The sequence below is a fragment of the Paramisgurnus dabryanus genome, chromosome 12 (genome assembly GCF_030506205.2).
Source record: "Paramisgurnus dabryanus chromosome 12, PD_genome_1.1, whole genome shotgun sequence".
NCBI lineage: Eukaryota > Metazoa > Chordata > Actinopteri > Cypriniformes > Cobitidae > Paramisgurnus > Paramisgurnus dabryanus.
In genome coordinates, this window is record NC_133348.1 from 8292950 (window position 1) to 8314770 (window position 21821).

At 37.8% G+C, this 21821-nt stretch overlaps 2 protein-coding genes across 2 annotated transcripts; both read right to left on the reverse strand.

Annotated features, from left to right (window-relative positions):
• Window positions 1–1346: 1346 nt before the first annotated feature.
• Window positions 1347–2505, reverse strand: LOC135738541 (trace amine-associated receptor 4-like). Its single transcript, XM_065256640.1, has 2 exons — window positions 2499–2505; window positions 1347–2380 (listed from the first exon to the last, which is right to left on the reverse strand). Exons 1-2 carry the CDS (start codon window positions 2503–2505, stop codon window positions 1347–1349), a joined length of 1041 nt encoding a protein of 346 aa, XP_065112712.1.
• Window positions 2506–11517: 9012 nt separating this feature from the next.
• Window positions 11518–12507, reverse strand: LOC135738542 (trace amine-associated receptor 4-like). Its single transcript, XM_065256642.1, has one exon. The coding sequence runs from the start codon at window positions 12505–12507 to the stop codon at window positions 11518–11520; it is 990 nt and encodes a 329-aa protein (XP_065112714.1).
• Window positions 12508–21821: the final 9314 nt, after the last annotated feature.

A 21821-nucleotide genomic window follows, 5' to 3' on the forward strand; every position in this document is an offset into this window, starting at 1 on the left:
GCAGAGCACATCTAAGTTTTGGTCAATAATGATTTAATTGATAATAGTTTTTTTTTTATTGGTTAGCACTCTAATATTAAGAAGGCCAAATTTTAACATTTGAGTTTTATCTGTTAATGTATTGTTTTTTAATTTTATGTTAATAAGATTTGTGCGAGACGATGTAAACGGCGCTCTGTATTTCTTTGTTCGAGGAACAGACCCAGTCAAAATATGTTGATACTCTGGTAATACAAACTCTATGTGCTGAGATACTGTATGTGTGTTCTTGACATGTCAAGGCAGCTAACGGATTGTTAAGCCAATCTGTCTGTTTTTTCTTGCCTTGGGCCCTTGATAGTCAGACATGATCACAAGTAAGACTGTTGGTCAGATTTCTAGAGAGTGTAGCACTTCCAAGGCCGCTTTAATGCACAGGCTTAACTGGGCTGGCCTCCCAATTTCAGGGGCCTCCCATGTTCATGTTCATGATGAGCTGAAAAGGTCATATTGTTTTGTAACTTGTAAGGTTTTCTGTCAATCACTCTAATTGCATGTTACCTAGCTGCTGAGTGGTCCATGGTAACTTACCGTTAAATAAAATGTCAGACATAACAGATTTTTCTATTCCACGTAATGTAAATAAGTGGGCATGGTCAACTTCGCATTCCTGCATGTTAGACTGAGTGTGACAGAGAAACAGGAAATAATCCACCAACAAATGAAAGAGTAATTTCTGAAATGTCATAATAAGAACAGTGAGGCGCAGGTCTCTCTCGTGCACACGCTCGCTCTCTTTGTGCATGTGCAGCTGTGATGTATTAAACATCATCTTGGGTTAAAATGTCTCAAATCACAAAACATCAGACTATTACTGTCAGGACGTTAAAAGACAAGTAAAAAACATTTGCCATATACATCTCAGATCTTAAAACTGTCTGGCACTTTATGTTTATTATCCAATATGTATGATATTCCCATTAAGATAATTACATGCTTGAAGTTTTATGTAGACTTAAATAATTAGTGTGCTTTCAATAACATCAAATAAGCAAAATATGTAATCATACATAAACTATAGCATGTGAAACTACATAAAGAGAATATTAAAGGGGTGAAGTATCTCTGAAATCAGCTTCACAACATTTATTAAGCCACTGCACTATATACAAATGCAGCATTTAAGTCAAATCAAAATTTAAAGTTAACTTAAAATATTAAGTTAAACAATTTCAACTTGTTTTTATCATTTTTATTATCTATCCACAGGTCAAAACTTAAAATAGAATGTTGAAATGACAAAAAGAAGTTCTTTTAACTTAATGCTGCATTTTTACAATGTGGTTATAATTTATCAGAAACTGTATTCATTCAAATGTCAGAGTATGTGAATAAGTGAATCCACAGATATAAGTGAATATGAGAGTCTTAAAGGCATTCTGAAAGCGAGGATAGAAAAATCCATAGATCAAAGGATTACAAGCTGAGTTAAAATATGCAAACCAAAATAAAGCCTCATAAACAACAGGTGGGGTCATAAAATTGATGAAAGGATCAACAGCAGTGGCAATAAAATAAGGCAGCCAGCATAGAAAGAAAACGCCCATAACAAGAGCCAGAGTTTTAGCTGCTTTTCTTTCTCTGTGTGCAGAGCTTTGACTGTTAACACCTGTGGTGGTCACAGACACTTTCTCTGACAAAACCTTTGCGTGTTTTTTCACAACATTGAATATGATGATATACAGAGAGCTCATTATAGTTCCTGGAATAATAAATAACAAGATGATAGAAATTAGTCCCCATTCTTTGTTAAAAAACACAGCACAGCCACCAAAACAAGACACCTGTAATATATAAGCTTCAAGCCCAACAGCATACACCCCTGAAAACACAACAGAAAAGCTGTACACAAATGAAAAGATCCATGTAAGTGTGATTATTACAGTCACAGTGTTGTTTGTGATCCTCATTTTGTACTTCAGAGGGTCACAGATGGCCCAGTATCTATCAATAGATATTAAACTAAGATGTATTAAAGAAGAGAAACAGAAGGTCATGTCCAAACTAGAATGAACTTGACAAATATAATCTCCCAAAAACCAGCAGCCCTCCACAGATCGCACCATACTGTAGGGCATCACCAGTGAACCCAGCAGACAGTCACACACAGCCAATGACTGAACGATCAGATGAGTTGGAGACTGAAGCTGTTTGAAGTGAGAGATGGAGATGATGATCAGCAGATTCCCAAAAACTGTCATGAGGATCATGAATGAAATGAAAGCGTACATTGCCACTTTAACTCCAGTGAGACGATGAGCTCTAGGACAAGAGTCTGGATGTAAAGGATAACACAGGTGAATATTCCCAGTCTCATTGAAAGACATCGTGTCTGAGAGGACTTACTTTGTAATTGTAAACAGACAGACAAATATGACAAACATAACCCAAAGTTTAAACAGAATCATATTAGAAATTAAAACACAGGCAAATATTTAAAGAAACATAAACATAAATACAGTACATGCTTATCTAACAATCTAACTTCCTAAATGAACTTAATATTGCTCGGATGTGTTCATATATACAAATCAGTTCAGGTCTAAACCCCTCCCCAGCTGTATACGTTACGTATACAGCTGGGGAGGGGTTTAGACCTGAACTGATATACAGCTGGGGAGGGGTTTAGAACTGAACTGATACACAAACATTGTGACTCGAGAGATTACCATTAAAAACTGAACTGTGTGTCCTTTATAAAAGATTAATGGAGGGGTTATAGATAATATGGTGGCTATTTACATATTAGGAAGTACATGAAAAAAATGTGTAGGGCATAGGGGTGTGCTTTACTACACATCAGCCTCAAGACTCCATTGCCCATAATGTCTTGCTCTGCTCTGATTGTTGCCACACCTGCTTCCTGTTATCTGAACTATTTAAACTATGCTCACTCTTGCTCAATTTGTGAAGTACACTAAAAAAATGCTGGGTAATTTTTAATCCAGCATTGGGTAAAAAAGGACGAGCCTAGCAGATGGGTTACAGTTAACACAAAAAAATGTTTAAATTTGACCCAACAATGGGTTAAAATAACCCAGAATTTTGGGTTGAAACAAAAAGCGTTTACTTGTACCATGTTAATTTGTTTCTTGACCTCTGTGTAAATATTGTTAATTAATTCTTTGCTGGCCCTGCTGCCCTGACCTTTGTTTAGATATTTACTCTGTTTTTGGATTACCCTTGCCTGTTCTGTAAATAACCCTTAATAAACTGCACTTGAATATAAGGCTCTGTTTACACGTACATGGTTATTTTTAAAAACTGAGAGATTTACCTTCGCTTGTGCCCCTCGTTTACACGCAAATGGAGAACTCGCCGTGAAACCGATTGTTTCTAAGAACTCCGGCCAGAGTGGAGATCTTGAAAATCTTCGGTTGCACGGTTGCATGTAAAGTGAGACAAACGGATGTTTAAGCAGGCAACGTCACAGAGTATGCGCCAGAGCTCGCACCTACGTCAAAAGTGCGACCCATGTTTACATGTGACTGCTACTCTGAACGCTTCCAAGATCACATTTATGTTCGTGCAAACTCGTTTCGTGTGTTTGTATTTGCAAATACAGCTGCTCCATTATGTCGAGGAGCAGAGACGAGTGCTCTGAGGTCAGCAATTTTACGCGTGTTTGACTTCATGCGGCGCTGCAACGGATGATGTCAAAGTACCGCGAGAGCGATTCGAAATTAGACCTCTACGTGTGATTCCTCAACTCGCTCTCGCTGTACGTTGACGTCATCAATCACCTACTGCAACAACTCCTCCCTCCAACATGAAGAACCAACCCTATATCACGAAAATGCGTGACTATTTCACGCATGGACCAGCGTGACAATGTCACGCTTTGCCGCGTTTGAGCGTGAGCATGTCACGCTTTTCTGTTTGTGTCACTGTCACGTATTGGTTACTCAACTTTTTTTTCCTATTTTCAAACCATTGTCGCTTCGGTTTAGGGTTAGATTTGGTGCTTGTGTTATATGTCACTTTAAGTATTTGTCACTTTAAGTATTGGTTTACAAAAAAAGATACAATACTTATTCTTTTATATTTTCTAAACTTTAACCAATTGTCACCTGACGTTGGGGTTAAAGTTTGTTTAGGTAAGGGTGTCATTTTATGTAAATCTAACCCTAAACCGAAGCGACAATGGTAAGAAATTAGGACAAAAAAGTTGAGTAACCAATACGTGACAGTGACACAAACAGAAAGCGTGACATGCTCACGCTCAAACGCGGCAAAGCGTGACATTGTCACGCTGGTCCATGCGTGAAATAGTCACACAATTTCGTGATACTGGGTTGGAAGAACCAGTTCACGTCACCACCAGCGCTGCCGGTGATTGGCTTACGTGGGCTTGAGCGTCTCTTGACGGCAAATATGCACGGGTATGTGTAAAAAAACACTTTTCTGAAAACTGACACGTGTGCACGATATTATTTTTGAAACCGGAGAGGTTGAAATGTCCGTTTATGAAAATAGCCGCCCACGTGTAAACATAGCCTAAGCCTTGCTTTGCCCTTAAAGGTGACCAAAAATTTTAAACTCTATTTACCTTGTGATAGTTGAATTATCACAGCTCTGTATATGGTAATGACATATTGCCTCAACCAGTAATGTTTACTCATTCTTATGTAAATCTTGTACGTTCAAACGTCCACCGAAAAACAGGCCAATCTCAACATAACACCGAGAGTGTCAACTCCAACCTTGATTGTTCTCCTTATTTATGTTCCTCCTCTTCACTGAATTGCCCAGTTATCAATCGCCACGTTCTATTTCACACCTGTATTCAATAATGCCCGATTTTAGTTGGCCGGAGTTACCGGAACTGACTGCGTGTCACATGGACCATCGTCCGGGCGGAACTATTCTTCACCACTTTCGGTTCCACTCTTAAGTCACTCCGTGACATCAGCTATCGTTAACTACCAAACTAAATGATAAAGATTGTATGATGACCTATTAACACAGATGTTTATAATTATTCCTGCCTGTGGTTTCCTGTGTCACTCACCTTAACTGCAAATTCAAACTTGACATTAGGAAGAACTCCATCAACACGACTCACTGACAGCAGTTTGCCCTCATCCAGAAACAGTTCAAATAACACAGTTTAAGTGCAGTTTATTCAGAAGTGCAGGTAAACAAAACATATATGGGGGAACACTGGAAACACGCAAACATCAAACAATGAATGAACAGGCAATGACAATGACCAATGACAGAGCAGAAACAATCAGTAACTAAGACAACAAACAAAGGGAGAGCATGAAAACAATGAGTATCCATGGTAGCAAACAAGGGGGCGGAAACACTAATCAACAGGAGGGCATACAAGCATGAACACAGAGACACAACGTTACATAGCTCCCCTTAAAGGGGCGGCTGCCAGACGCCCCACCAGAAAACACAGAGTACATAAGTCCAGGTGGGCGGTGGAGCGGAGGAGGAACAGGGAGGGATGGAGGGCCAGGTCCATGGTAATAGAGCGACGGAGGCTGGGGCCAAGGCGGAGCCGGCAGCCACGGCGAGGCCGGCAGAGCAGGATCCAGAGACCAGGGTGGAGCTGCAGGCAGAACCAGAGACCAAGGCGGAGCCGCAGATGGAACCAGAGACCAGGGTGGAGCTGCAGGCGGAACCAGAGACCAAGGCAAAGCCTCAGGTGGAACCAGAGATCAGGGTGAAGCCACAGACGGAACCAGAGACCAAAGAGGGACTGGAGACCAGGGTGGTGCTGGTGGCAACAGGAACCTGGGTAGAGGGTGATTCAACTGTAGCAGGAGGTATATATAGCTCAGGTTCTGACCTTCTAGTGATGAAAGCAGGGGACACAGGTTCGAATCTTCTAGCTGTAAGAGGGTGTTCAGGGGACTTGTGCTCATCAGTTTGAGTGACTTCCTGTAGAACAGACGTTCAAAAAACAGACCAAACACAGCACAAAGCAAGAGCAAACATAGGGGATTCATAGAGTTTGTAAAGTTCAGAAAGTTCAGAAGGTTTGGTTAATTCAAATGGCTCAAACAGTTTTATTATCTTTGGTATTTAACCAAATGTAGCTGTTTCATGTGATTTTGCAAGTTTGCTGGTCTTAAACAGTTCCGCAGAATCTGTTGACTCTAGATGACCCACTCGATAGAGGTGAGTGGATATCCTTCTATAGAGGATATATTATATAATAGGTATGATTTTTTTCAATTTTATGGGAATTAAAACAATATGTACACACACACGAATAAGTAGATTAGATGGGGGCAGCTGGTGGTCATTGGCCTGACATCGGCTGGGCATCACGTTGAAGGAAGGCCAGTAGATCAGTGGCATGATGACCTCACGGTAGCCAGAGCTGGGTCTGTTAGTCCCATTGTCCTCGGGAATGAGGACGAGCGAAGGAAACAGAAACAAAATCCTATTAGTGCAGGGGACGTTCACATGTAATGCAGGTGTCACACAGTATTGTGGTTTATAATATGCTCGGTTCCAGATAGGCTAGCTATTGCGGCATAAATATATTACCCAGACGAGTTATGTGAATTTTTTTTTTCCGGACACGCTAACTATTGCGGGATAAGTACATTAACTAGATAAATTATCTGAACTAAATGTCTTCAGTTTAGACTTAAAATGATCAACTGTGTCTAATTCCCGAACGTTTTTTGACAAATCATTCCAGAGCTTAGGGGCTAAGTAGGAAAATGATCTGACCACCTTTAGATACTTTTGATACTCTAGGGATAATTAAGTAACCAGAATTTTATGACCATTGTGTACGTGATGGGTTGTATTCTGTAATTCTCTAAGATACGAAGGTGCTAGCCATTTAAGGCTTTATAAGTGATTAGCAATATTTTAAAATGTATGCAATATTTAACTGGTAACCAGTGTAAAGATGCCAAAATTGGGCTTATGTGTTCATACTTCTTCGATCAAGTTAGCACTCTTGCAGCAGCGTTTTGAACCAGCTGAAGTTTTAATAGTCTATTCTTGAGGTCATAAAAGCGTGGATAAGCTTCTCTGCATCTGATGCTTATAGCATATGGCGTATTTTCGAGATTTTTCTATGATGGAAGAATGCTATGCGGCAGATATTGGAGATATGACTATCGAAGGATAGATTGCTGTCGAACATCACATCTAGGTTCTTGACTGTGGAAGACGGCACCATAGTGCAACCATCTATGGGCAACTGTAATCGGACATATTTTGTTTGGAGCGATTTGGTTCAATATTAAGTATCTCTGTCTTATTGGAGAGTAGCATAAGGAAGTTATTTGCCATCCAGTCACTAATATCGCTAATCGGCTGTTAGCTTAAAAAACTGGTGGGTTTGCTAGGATGTGAGGAGATGTAAAGCTAGGTATCATCTGCATAGCAGTGGAAACTTATGTTATGTTTCCTGAAAATATCTCCTAGAGGTAACATATATAACGAGAACAGAATAGGACCTAGAACTGATTCTTGCGGTATGCCGTATTTAATGGCGTGATATGAGTCTTCCTCATTTACATAAACAAATATGATAGCGATTAGTTAGATACGATATAAACCATGCTAACGCCTGACCACTGATGCCAACATAGTTTTCTAGTCTATCGAGTAAGATTGTATGATCTACTGCAGGGGTCGGCAAGTAACTTTGGCCGCGGGCCAATATTTTTTTTAGCCAGTAGATGGCGGGCCAGCTGCTGTTCCCACACTTACGTGTCTTATTCTGAATTAGCCTAGTATAGCCTATCTGATCTTTTGTCAAGAAACATTGTCTTTATTTCATATTTAAAAGACGAAAGACAGCATTAAAAATAGCTAAAAACATGGTTATGGATCCGTGTATCATTCGTTTTTCAAATTAAAAACAAAAATGAAAAAATTAACCACCACGGGTTTTCTGATTGTGTGCTCTCAGATCAAAAAATGAATTACTGGATTTGACACATTTTTTATTTAACACCTTTACAGGCATAATATATCAATAAAAACATAAAAAAAAAACAAGTAGGCTACTATAGTGGTAACATATTACAGGCATTTATGCTCTCATGAAAGACTCTTACAGTCCGACTTTTGAACTTTATTCCTTTTTTTATTAATATTTATACGGGACCTAAGGTTAATGGAGGTCTGCGCTGGACTGTTTTTTTTGTCCAGCTCCCACAAGATTCTATTCAGTAAACCGCTTAAAATACACTCTGTGTTCACTTGCTTTATTTCCCGACCTGACGGGTCCGCAAAACTTAACGTTAGATCTCGTTTCTAGAATCTCACATTCAAATGTCTCTAACGAAAAGAGAGAGATGAAGTAACCTATAACAATTATAAATGCTATACCAAAATTGTGTTCGTGCCAATATAAATATTATTTTAACATTGTACTTTCAGCAGAGAAAAAATAATGAAATATAAATAATAAATTAAATAGGACAAAGCCTCTCACTCAAATTTCTAACCAGCATAAACCGAAACCATTGTTGCAGAGTTGCTGTCCAAACAAATTGCTCCTTTGCCAATAACGTTTTAAACGGAGGCAAAGATCAAAGAACTGTGCCTTAGGAAAATTAATGATGGCTTTATTTTAATAGACATGTAAAACCATATTTTGGCGGATTTTTTATTTTTTACGAATTTGGCTGCCCATTTAGTCTTAATAATTAACGGTAAACGAACTTGACTTGCTGTTCTCGAAGGCAGGTCGAACCTTAAGGTCGGGTTCGAGCCCCAAGTTCAAGTAACAGAACAGAAGAAAAAAAATGAGTAGTGAATGAGACGATGAGAAGGAGGAGTTGCAGCTATGCGCGGAGGCATGGAGACTCCCGTTTACGTTTACCACATGTTTTTAATAGTGATTGACACAGGACTGTTTCCTTTCAAATCTACGTTAAAAGTGAACTAGTTAAAATATTACTGCAGTAAAAGAGTTTATTTTGTATCATATTTTATTGTGGTTTCTAAAAGCCTGCAATTACTTTTCAGTCATTTGCGATGTCACGGAGATTAATGTCTTCACGCGTGACGCATTGACATGATTTGCGAGGTAAATTTGCAAATGATTCATGAATTCATACCTCTGCAATTATTATAGTTATGATTGTGCAGCATTTAGTGCAAACATTTTTTATCTAATACATATTATTTATCAGTGTGTTATACGCTAAAAATAATAATGAAAAAAGTTCAAAAGTCGGACTGTAATCGAATGAGACCTAAAGGAAAGCATGGTTGCTATTAAAATAATTTAAATGTAATCTGTTAATACCTGATCTGTTTAAAATTATTTCATTGGAATATGTCTGCTAAGGTGTTCAATTAAAATTTGTCCGAACCCGTTTTCATTCATTTTTTTTATTTTTGATCTGAGCGCACATTCGGAAATTGATTTGATTTTAGTTCAGAAAATAAATAATAGAAAACAAGTCGTTTTTCTTTATTTTCTTGAAGGAATGATACACGGGGCCATTTTTGTAAACTGTTATTGTAAAATAAAAGTAGTATTTGATAAAAAAAAAAAATTATAAAAAAACGGACTTCAAAATAATCCGACGGGCCAGAAAATATTGCTGGCGGGCCACTTTTGGCCCGCGGGCCGCCAGTTGCCGACCCCTGATCTACTGTGTCAAATGCTGCAATAAGGTCTAGTAATATAAGAATTGAGATTTCACCACCATCGGATGTTAAAGGAGGTAATTTGTGACTCCAAGCAGTGCTGTCTTTGTGCTGTGGTGGGGCCTGAATCCTGAATATAACTTTTCATGGGTTGCCACTACTTTTCTAATATTTTAGAAAGAAAAGGAAGATTTGAGATTGGTTAAAGATTTTTAGTACTGGGTCTGACATTACAGGGATTACCTCTTTTAGTAATTTTGTGGGAACAGGGTTTAATATAAATGACGATGATTTGGATGATTTTTTTAGTTTTGTAAGCTCTACTATTGTAGTAGCCTTAAATGACTCAAGATGTTCATGTGGTAATCTAGTGTTCTATATACTACTGGGTAAAATGGTGACTGCTTGTGCTTGTGACTGCTGGTGCTTGTGTAGCTTTGATGTTTTCCTTAATAACCATAATTTTTTTAGTTAAAAAGTTCTGGTGTTATTAGTGCCGACATTAATAACAATCTTAAAGAACTTATGCTTAGCATTAGCCAGCACTTTATACATTCGGTGGCTAATGTAATTATATTGTAACTGATTGTAATATTTGAATCTTCTTTATATGTGTAGAAAAAAATAAGTAGGCTAAATTAATGTATAATATGATTTATATAATAATAATATAGATAATGTATAATAATATCTACTACAGAAAATATTGTCATGTAAAATAAATGTATGTAAATTTTAACAATATTATAAACATTATAATTATAGCCTAGTATTTGATTATAGTGTACATAATTATTGCGTACAAGTGTTTTTAGGGTTTCTTGAGTTTTGCATACATTTAGAAGAAATTTTGTTGTGAAAGTTTTTGTTGAATCACGATTTCTTTGTGAAAACATCTGTATGCACACCTCATGCACAAATTTGTGCGTGTGCATGCTTAATGAACGAGACCCATTGTGACTGCTTGATATATCATCTGCTCATAGGCCTGTACATATCAATTATAGTTTGCTGTTAGATAATAAAGCCTTTCTTTTTATTTCAACCTCTCTTTAAACAAATGGATTTACAGAGACCCTTTATAAATTTATTCATTTTGTTCAGATCTCATATCAGATCAATCCTTATTTACTCATCGTCTTACTTTACATTGACAATTTAAAAATAACTTGAAATGCAGTTAAAATGCACATTTGGTTGTTTGTTCCTAGTAAGATGCTGTTACAGTGCCTTTACTATAGTCACATGGATGACCTGAATTTTTTTTCCAGTAAGTTACCTACACTACAGTTATAATTCAGAAACATATATTATTTGAATCATGAATTTATTCATGTATGATTAAACAGCTGTCATTTCCTCTGATTACTTTTATATGAAACATCATATTTTTGTTCAATGTGTTGTTGACCTCTGATGTTTATTATCCAATATGTTTGATGTTCCCACTGAGATAATTACAAGCTTGAAGTTTTATGTAGACTTAAATAATTAGTGTGTTTGCAATAAGATCAAATAAGCAAAATATTTAATAATACATAAACTATAGCTTGTGAAACTACACAAAGAGAATGATAAAGGAGTAAAGTATATCTGAAATTAACACTTTTAGCTTCACAACATTTATTCAGCCACTGCACTATATACAAATGCAGCATTTAAGTCAAATCAACATTTAATGTCAATTATATTAAAATATTAAGTTTAAAATTTTAATTTTAACTTGTTTTTTTTTATTTTTATTATCTATTCACAAGTAAGAACTTAAAATAGAAAGTTGAAATGACACAAACAAGCTGTTTTAACTTTATACTGCATTTTTTTACAGTGTGGTTATATTTATCTTCAGAAACTGTATTCATTCAAATGTCAGAGTATGTGACTGAGTTATCCACAGATATAAGTGAATATGAGAGCCTTAAAGGCCTTTTGAAAGCGAGGATAGAAAAATCCATAGATCAAAGGATTACAAGCTGAGTTAAAATATGCAAACCAACATAAAGCCTCATAAACAGCAGGTGGGGTCACAAAATTGATGAAAGGATCAACAGCAGTGGCAATAAAATAAGGCAGCCAGCAGAGAAAGAAAACGCCCATAACAAGAGCCAGAGTTTTAGCTGCTTTTCTTTCTCTGTGTGCAGAGCTTTGACTGTTAACACCTGTGGTGGTCATAGACACTTTCTCTGACAAAACCTTTGCATGTTTTTTCACAACATTGAATATGATGATATACAGAGAGCTCATTATAGTTCCTGGAATAATAAATAACAAGATGATAGAAATAAGTCCCCATTCTTTGTTAAAAAACACAGCACAGCCACCAAAACAAGACATCTGTAATATATAAGCTTCAAGACCAACAGCAAACACCCCTGAAAACACAACAGAAAAGCTGTACACAAATGAAAAGATCCATGTAAGGGTTATTAATACAGTCACAGTGTTATTTGTGATCCTCATTTTGTATCTCAGAGGATCACAGATGGCCCAGTATCTATCAATAGATATTAAACTAAGATGTATTAAAGAAGAGAAACAGAAGGTTACATCCAAGCTAGAATGAAATTTACAAATAACATCTCCCAAAAACCAGCAGCCCTCGACAGATCGCACCATACTGTAGGGCATCACCAGTGAACCCAGCAGACAGTCACACACAGCCAATGACTGAACGATCAGATGAGTTGGAGACTGAAGCTGTTTGAAGTGAGAGATGGAGATGATGATCAGCAGATTCCCAAAAACTGTCATGAGGATCATGAGTGAAATGAAAGCGTACATTGCCACTTTAACAAAAGTGAGACGCTGAGCTCTAGGACAAGAGTCTGGATGTAAAGGATAACACAGGAGAATATTCTCAGTCTTATTGAAAGACATCGCGTCTGAGAGGACTTTTTTGTAATTGTGAACAGACAGACAATTATAACACAAAGTTTAAACAAAATAATTTTAGAAATTACAACATGGTTAAGGCAAATATATAAAGAAACATGAACATAAAAACAGTACATGCTTATTTAATCTAACTTCCTAAATGAACGTGATATAGCTCGGTTGTGTTCATATATACAGATCAGTTCAGGTCTCAACCCCCCAGCTGTATACGTAACTAACTGATACACAAACATTGTGACTCATGAGATTACAATAAAAAACTGAACTGTATGTCCTGAATTAAAGGAGGAATAATGGAGGTGTTATAGATAATATGGTGGTTATTTACATATCAGGAAATACATAAAAAATATGTAGGGCATAGGGGTGTGCGAGCAAAAATATCTGTAAGATAATATCTGTGATTTTGGGATGCCACAATTCCCAATTTAATATTGAACTATCTGGTGCGACCTCCACTGTCCAGTACATGCATGTGAACTACAGTTTTCCGGTTTTATGCGTCCAAATCCATCCATTTTATTATTCCATGCACATCTGTTTGTGTGTCTGCAAATCCATGCACCTCCCTGCGAGTAAATATTCTATCACATTCTGCTAAAGATACATGTACAGGCGCTTTAAGCTTTGCTTATATTCGCGCTTTGCTCCACACCATGAGCCTCTGCTGCTTGTTGCACAATTATTTGAAAAAACAGTGGTCAACTCGAGCAAACGAGTCCAAAACCAACACAAAGAAGAGGATAGAAGAAGTCACAAATGTGCCAATGTGTGTCGTCAATTAGATTTTTGTCCCAACCTTAAAATTCAACTTGCAAGGACTGCTTTTGTAGACCCACCCACAGCTTCGCATGACACACGTGGGTGCCAGGGGCAAAGATGTTATTTGGTTATTTGTGTACCGCGGATTAATTTGTGAAGAAGCCACAAGTCGATGTTGGATTTGGAGGAGACTGTGATTAAAAGCATCATTAATATTGGATCTGACAGGAATGGCACAGCAGTATATGTGAGTAAAACATTTTTATAAATTACTACATTTCACTATATTGCTTTGTTAGAGATCACTTGATATGTCTGGATTGTAACATCTGTGTTTTAATTTACTAAAAACATTAAACGATTAATAAAGGTGCAACACTTAACAGTACAACTGCAATATAATGCTAGAAATATATAAAGTTAGTGATAACGAAGGACTTACCAGCCACGATTTTTGCTGCGTTCCAGGCAACCTGTAACCCGTAACTCACGACTTCAAAACCATGACTCATGACTCTGAACTGGGAGTACATCGATCTAGTACGAGTTCACGGGTGGGAAGTCACGGGTTTGACTGCCGTTCCAGTGCACTTTCACCGGTAGAAGGTTGTAAAAACACGAGTTACAGGCTGCCTGGAACGCATAGGGTCGTGAGTCGTGGTTTTGAAGTCGTAACTCACGGGTTTAAAAACCTGCCTGGAACGCAGCATTAGATTCTGATGTCCGCTTACCGTGTTGTATACGGTAATGTAGGAATGTTGCGTTTGAAAGATCCAACACTCAACAAAGCTTTTTTATCATTTACTCAAGCAGAAGCAGCCTAATTTACAGTTATTCTAATGTGTATGCCATTCGCTGGACATTGTAGCTCAAACGGCTATGCAGCAGCTCCCTATCAATATTGAATACATGATCAGAGAGACTTACAACTGGTTTGCGCATTCATCTAAGCGTCAGAATGACTACCGAACTCTTTTTGAGACCGTTAACAATGGAATTTGTCCTTTAAAAATTCTTTCCCCAAGATCCACCTGCTGGTTAGTGACGGCAGATTGCATTGACCGAATTCTCGATCAGGAAGATGCACTTGCTTTACATTTCAGTGTGGCAGCAAGCTCTGAACACTTCTACGCAGTGCGACTTTTGAGTGAAATGTACAAAGACAAAACCAACAGCCTTTACCTGCATTTTCTTCGTCCTTTACTGCTGGAAATAAAAGTTGTCAACAAATGTTTTCAGTTAGAGACAGGCAACCATTTTTTCCGTGACCTCAACCAGCTGTACATGTCGACATTGAGACGTATAATCAAGCCAAGCGTTTTACGAATGAATAATGAACAACAACTCAGAGACTTAGATCTAAAATGCTCTAGTATATACCTCTCAACTAAAGATGTTGACCTGGGGGCACATTCAGTCAGAAGTTGAAGGCAATCACCCTGCCACCAGAGAAAAAGCAGGTGGTCTTAACACGCTTTATAGATCTCTTAAAAGAACTCCTGACCCAGTATCAAACGCGTTTGCCTGCATCCATGGAGCTGCTGTGGAAACTGGAACTCCCACTTCTGTTATGTCTCACAAGTCATTGTTTCGTGACTTTCCTAAAGAGTTATTTTCAGGCTCGCCAGATTTACTTGAGACTCAGTGTAAAAATGTTGCCTCAGCAGGGTTCTCACCTCAGTTAACCATAGATGCGTTTTGGCTGCATGTAGAATCTTTTCAAGATGCTGGAGGAAACCACTGCTTTCAGGATTTAGCACTTAGTGCAATTTAAATCCTTACTCTCCCCATATGTGACCCGTCACGGAAACCAGGGACTCAAGTCGGCAGCACAAGTTTCGAGAAAATGAGAAAAAAAGTTTTTTTTTCGAAATTTGTGATTTTCGTTTTATTGCAGAATCTGTTAGTTGAGATCACGAAGAAGCCTCTCCATGTTTGAGATAGCAGTTTTTGTATATTTAAAAGCGTACATTTTGCGGTTGAAATAGGCTTGTTTTTCCGGAGATTCTAGCGTGCAGCGGGGGGCGTCATTGTCTGTGTGTATATTTACATACTGTATAAGCTTGTGTTTTCGCCTCCGCCCCCAAAGGGAACAGCGTGACTACTAAATAAGGATAGTTCGCCCAAAAATGAAAATAATGTAATTAATGACTCACCCTTATGTCGTTCTAAACTCGGAAGACCTCCGTTCATCTTCGGAACACAGTTTAAGATGTTTTATCGTTAGATTTAGTCCGAGAGCTTTCCCCTTCATTGAAAATCTATGTATGGTTTCCATGTCCAGAAAGTTAATAAAAACATCATCAAAGTAGTCCATGTGACATCAGTGGGTCAGTAAAATTGTGTTGATGCATCGAAAATACAGTTTGGTCCAAAAAATAGCAGAATTACGACTTTATTCAGCATTGTCTTCTCTTCCGGCTCGAGCGTGAAGTCACGTGACTGTAGTGACGCGCTGCCCTGTTCCTCAGACATGTTTGCTACGTTTTTTTTTTTCAAACTTATAGCCTGCGTCTCCCCAGACTGTAAAGCTCGGGCGCACAAAACAAAAGAAAAATAAAAGAAGCTGGGGCGGAAAAACAAATAACAGTCAGCCGCATCGTACGTCAGCCGCGTCACTGACTTTATGCGGCGCCGCAGTCGGATGACGACAAAGTACCGCGAGAGCTCTTCAAGAAATCTTACGGAGTAGTTTAATTTCGACTCGCTCTCGTGGTACTTTGACGTCATCTGTATGTCAGTTCTTGCAGCGCAGCATGAGTCCAAACACACAGAAGTTACACAGATATAGTTGTATTCTTCATATAATTGGCTACATGTTTTGTCTATCAATATTTTCCATGAAGTCATTGGCTGATGGAGTAACGAGCGAGCCATTGGTAACCTCTCTAAAGGATGTCACGTTTTCGACGGCGCTGTTTGGATGATCTATTATACTACTTCCCTATTATAAATACAAACTTTGAAGGCGGGTTCATGTGTTTAACGGAGTGTAAACTCATATACCCTTACATGTTACGATTTAAATAGTCTTCAGATTATATATTATGTATTACCAGACATTCATGCGAAATCTGATGTAAACAATCTATATTTCACGGATTATACGCATTTGTGGACAAATATGGTCATTGTATAATCTGAAACAGACTGGATTCGACTTGTGATCCCCACAAAGGTAAAAGAGTCATGTTTATTTTTGCGGGTTGTCATTTGGTCATAAAATACTACATATGATGCTAGAACATCTCAAAAAGGGTTTTACAGGGGGCATGGCTTAGCTAAATGAGATGTAAATGAGCCCTATTGTCTCCCCCAGCTGAAAAGAAGAGTCCCTTTCGTCTCGATTTTCTCGGTTTGAGTATTTCTGAGTTCCTATATTCAAATGGCCACAACTTCTCCAAATCTTATCAGATTTCCATGTGTTACACATCGTTGGAAAGCTTGGAAACTGCACTTTCAGAATCTGTGAATAACTCAAAATGCCCAGATCCGACTTGTGTCCCTACTTTCCGTGACTGGTCACATTTGCTCCAGTTGAAAGAGCATTTTCACAAGTTTCCCTGCTTAAAGATGATACCAGAAATAGAATGGGATTGACGCTCCTTTCAAGTTTAATGCATGTACACTCAGGGCTGTCACGGAATGGCTGGACATCAGCTACATTCCATTCATCCATGTACTAGACAACTCTACCAGACTGTATATACTTTTGAAAAGTTTGGATGTTCATAGATGTGTTCTTCAGCATCCTTGAAACAAACAGCCTGTTACTGCTCTGCATTTAAAGGTAAGCCTATACGATCTCTCGCTTTCACTTACACACCAATATTAATAATAATAATATATCAATAGATAAAAATAGACATTGTTAAATTTGTTATTAACGAATTGGGTATTTGAATTGTCCTAAAACTATTTAAATATACGCTGTAAAAGTGCATTGTACATGTGTGCGAGGGGGCATAGCTGTACATGTAGGCTAAATGAGTTATGTTGTCATTTTGCTATTGTGGTTCTGTAGCTGCTGGTATTTAATATAGTATGGTGCATTAACGGTGGCCGTTAAAATAACTAAATGCTGATCAAATTGAATATTTAATGTTTTGGGCGTTTTTTTGTGTGTGTTTGGGCGGGTTTTGGACGGTTTGGGGCTCGAAAAGATCCAATCTATCTGGCAACACTGAACACCACCTCTAACATGAGGAACCATCTTAAGTGCAAACACTGAAATATAATAATTGATGAACCTAGTAATGAAGACACGCAGCTGCCCATCACCACTTTCGCGACTGTAAGTAGGCGGAGATGTACCCACTCAGCTCATAGCAAAAATGATCTTGAGAGCTTCCTTTAAGTTTGTCGAAAGCGAAGATTTTAAGGAAGTCTTGTAGTTTCTTGAACCAGATTACGACATTTCTTCACGGAGAACCATAACAGCAAGAATAGAGCATCAACATGAGAGTTTGGTTTCCAAACTCAAATCTTCTTTGGCGACAGTAGACTTCGTGACCATTTTTGACCCGTCACGGAAACCAGGGACACAAGTTGGCAGCACAAGTTTTGAGAAAATGAGAATCAAAGTTTTTTTTTCAAAATTTGTGATTTTCGTTTTATTGCAGAATCTGTTAGTTGAGATCACAAAGAAGCCTTTCCATGTTTGAGATAGCAGTTTATGTATATTTAAAAGCATACATTTTGGGGTTGAAATAAGCTTGTTTTTCCGGAGATTCTAGCGTGCAGCGGGGGGCGTCATTGTCTGTGTTTATATTTACATACTGGATAAGCTTTTGTTTTCGCTTCTGCCCCAAAGGAAACAGTTTGACTACTGAATAAGGATAGTTCGCCCAAAACTGAAAATAATGTCATTAATGACTTACCCGTATGTCGTTCTAAACTCAGAAGACCTCCGTTCATCTTCGGAACACAGTTTAAGATGTTTTAACTTTAGATTTAGTCAGAGAGCTTTCTGTCTCCTCCATTGAAAATCTACGTACGGTTTCCATGTCCAGAAAGGTAATAAAAACATCATCAAAGTAGTCCATGCGACATCAGTGGGTCGATAAGATTGTGTTGAAGCATCGAAAATACAGTTTGGTCCAAAAATATCAAGAATTACGACTTTATTCAGCATTGTCTTCTCTTCCGGCTCGAGCGTGAAGTCACGTGACTGTAGTGACGCAGCTGCCCTGTTCCTCAGACATGTTTGCTTAGTTTTATTTTTTTCAAACTTATAGCTTGTGTCTCCCCAGACTGTAAATGAAGCTCGGGCACACAAAACAGAAGAAAAATAAAAGAAGCTGGGGCGGAACAAATAACAGTCAGCTGCATCGTACGTCAGCCGCGTCACTGACTTTATGGGGCACCGCAGTCGGATGACGTCAAAGCACCGCGAGAGCACTTCAAGAAATCTTACGGACCAGCTTAATTTCGACTCGCTCTCGCTGTACTTTGACGTCATCTGTGTGTCAGTTCTTGCAGCACAGCATGAAGTCAAACACATATAAAGTTACACAGAGATCACTGAACTCTTTATATAATTGGCTACATGTTTTGTCTATCAATATTTTCCATTAAGTCATTGGCTAATGAAGGAACGAGCGAGCGATTGGTAACATCTCTAAAGGACGTCACGTTTTCGACGGTGCTGTTTTTGGATTATACTACCTCCCTAAATACAAAATTTGAAGACGGGTTCATGTGTTTAACGGAACGTAAATACCGGAGTGTAATCATGTTACGATGTAAATAGTCCTCAGATTGTATATTATATTGTATTACCAGAAGTAGTGCGAAATCTGATGTAAACAATAGACTATATATCTATATTTCACGGATTATACGCATTTGTGGACAAAAATAATCTGAAACAGACTGTATTCGACTTATCCCCACAAAGGTAAAAGTCCTGTTTATTTTTGCATGTTGTTCATTCGGACTTCTGTAATAAAATACTACATATGATGCTAGAACATCTGCATCTTAAAACGGTTTACAGGGGGTATGGCTTAGCTAAATGAGATGTAAATGAGCCCTATTGTCTCTCCAGGCAGGGAAAAGGGAAAGTGTTAACTTTTTTCTTTCTCAAATTTCTCAGCATTCTCTTTCTTGAATGTGTTACATTCAAATGGGCACAACTTCTCCAAATCTTATCAGATTTCCATGTGTTACACATCGTTAGAAAGCTTAGAAACTGCACTTTCAGAATCTATGACTAACTCAAAATGCCCCAGATCCGACTTGTGTCCCTACTTTCACGACTTGGTCACATTTCATCTGACAGTCGGACAGCATTAACCACAGAGTCCTAGGTCACTATAAGGTAAACAGTTATGTCCTGCAAACCCGAGCAATGGAAGAGCGACACTCTTGACACACTGGCAAATTATTTGAAGACATCTGTAGAACAATAGGATCTGGACGGCAAAGTGGTTGTGAGCGTGCACGATAACGCAAGTAAGATGATAGCCGCAAACAGAGCTGTAAACTGGCAATCTGTACCTTGTTTCGCGCACACACTTCAACTGGCCATCAATAAGGGATTTAAAGCCGCAAGCATAAATAGACTAATTGGTGCATGTAGTAGACTTATAGGACTTTCCATAGCACGATTGCCTCAAATGTTAATCAATGATCACTGTCAGACAATTGAGGAGATGTTACCTGTCCTCCAGTCTCTCAAAATGGCAAGTGAAGCACAGGGTGGTGAAAACTACATGTCTGTCTCCATGGGATATCCACTTGTGCAAAGGCTTCAATGCGGGTTTGTCTAGTTCTAATGAATAAATATGTTAATCATTTGTTCAGATTCCTTTTGATGTTGATTGTTTTCTAAATTATATTTTCATTGAGCAAATAAATTCAAATGAATAAAATGTAGCTAGCTACATTAATTTGATAAGTGACTCCAGTTCCCATTCGGCAAAAAATATATAGATATATTTTTTGGCCATTTTTGTATATTTTGAAACTTATTTAAAAGTAAATACATTTTAAAGCATTAAAAATATTTAGCCCTCCATATATTTTAATCCAAGGAAATATATTCAAGTTGCATTGGAAGAAAAACTTAAATTTGTAAAAAATTAAATGTATTTTAAACTTCAAAAATATACTTTATAAAATAAACTTGTATTTAGCATATATTTAAAATATATTTAGGCAAAAATAATTTTTTTTGCCATATGAGATGTAAATTTAGAAATGTATTGTGCTTCCCCTTGAAATATGTTTTAATACATGAAGGTTAAAACTAAAAATATTTTTATAATCAAAAATATATTCAATTGAGCATTACTTTCTACAAAATGTTTTTTGCATAGATTTAAAATATATTTTTGGCCAGATCATAATTTTTTGCCGTACGGGTCAGGATTTATAGAACCTCTACACAAACATCTTAGGTTCCTTCACAGAAACATGAGAAAGGAAATAAGAAATAAGCTTTTTGAACATTATCAGACCATTTCCCTTTATTTGAGTGGCGCAGATGCAGCCACCGACACCAACGATGAAGAGGATGCAGCAATGCCCACTCGTCGGAAAAGGCTGAGCCAGTTCTTGGGCATTGATTACAGAGAGTCCAGCCGAGACAAGTGGGAACACTAATATACACTTACACACCAAAGGAAATGTAAAATCCTAAATCAGATAATTACTGCTCTTTGATAAACTTTAATCATCAAGCAGGCCGGCTTGGACACCTTTGTGGGCCATGTTCGGCCTGTGGTGCCATATGTTTGACAGCCCTGATTTAAACCATGCTCACACCCACTTTCACTCATGGTGAAGTATTGTTAGCTGTGTTCCTCTGCCTGAATATCATTTATTAATTGTTTGCTGGTTGCCCTGACTTTTGCTTGGATATTTACTCTGGTTTTATTATTACCTTTGCTGTTGATGTTTGCCTGGTTTTTGACCCTTGCCTGCTCTGTGGATTACCCTTAATAAAATGCACATCGATATAACCCTGCCTCAGCCTAACATTACAGTATGTTTGTAAAAACTACTTAAATGTCTGAATATAACTAAAACCATGACTATGACCACACTTAGGCCTGATATGGTCCTCCTCTCAGAATAATTTATTCTGCAAGTGGTCCAGGGTTGGAGCTAAACTCTGTAGCGCTCTTCCCTCCAGGGTAAGATTTGAATAGACGGGTTAAACCTCTCTACCAGCAATTGGACTTACAGAGACCCTTTATAAATAAATTTAAAACACAGACAGATATGATGTAAAGTACCCAGGAGAAATATTTTCTCACTTTTAAAAACATTTAGCTCACAAAGGTCATCACCTCTCATTGTTGACAGGTCCTTATGCAGGTGTCATAGATTTGTTGTCAGATCTCATATCAGATCAATCCATAATTATTACTCCTCGTCTTACTTTGCATTGAAAATGGAAATTTCTTTAAAATATCTTAGTCATTGAAATGCACATTTGACTGTTTGTTCCTTGTAAACTGGCCTTTATTATGGTTCAGTCACCAGACCATAAAATATTAGCCATGATTTATGACCTGATATGTAAA

Excerpts from the sequence above, each read along its gene's own strand:
- LOC135738542 (XM_065256642.1), bottom strand. The coding sequence starts at position 12,507 with ATGTCTTTCAATAAGACTGAGAATATTCTCCTGTGTTATCCTTTACAT.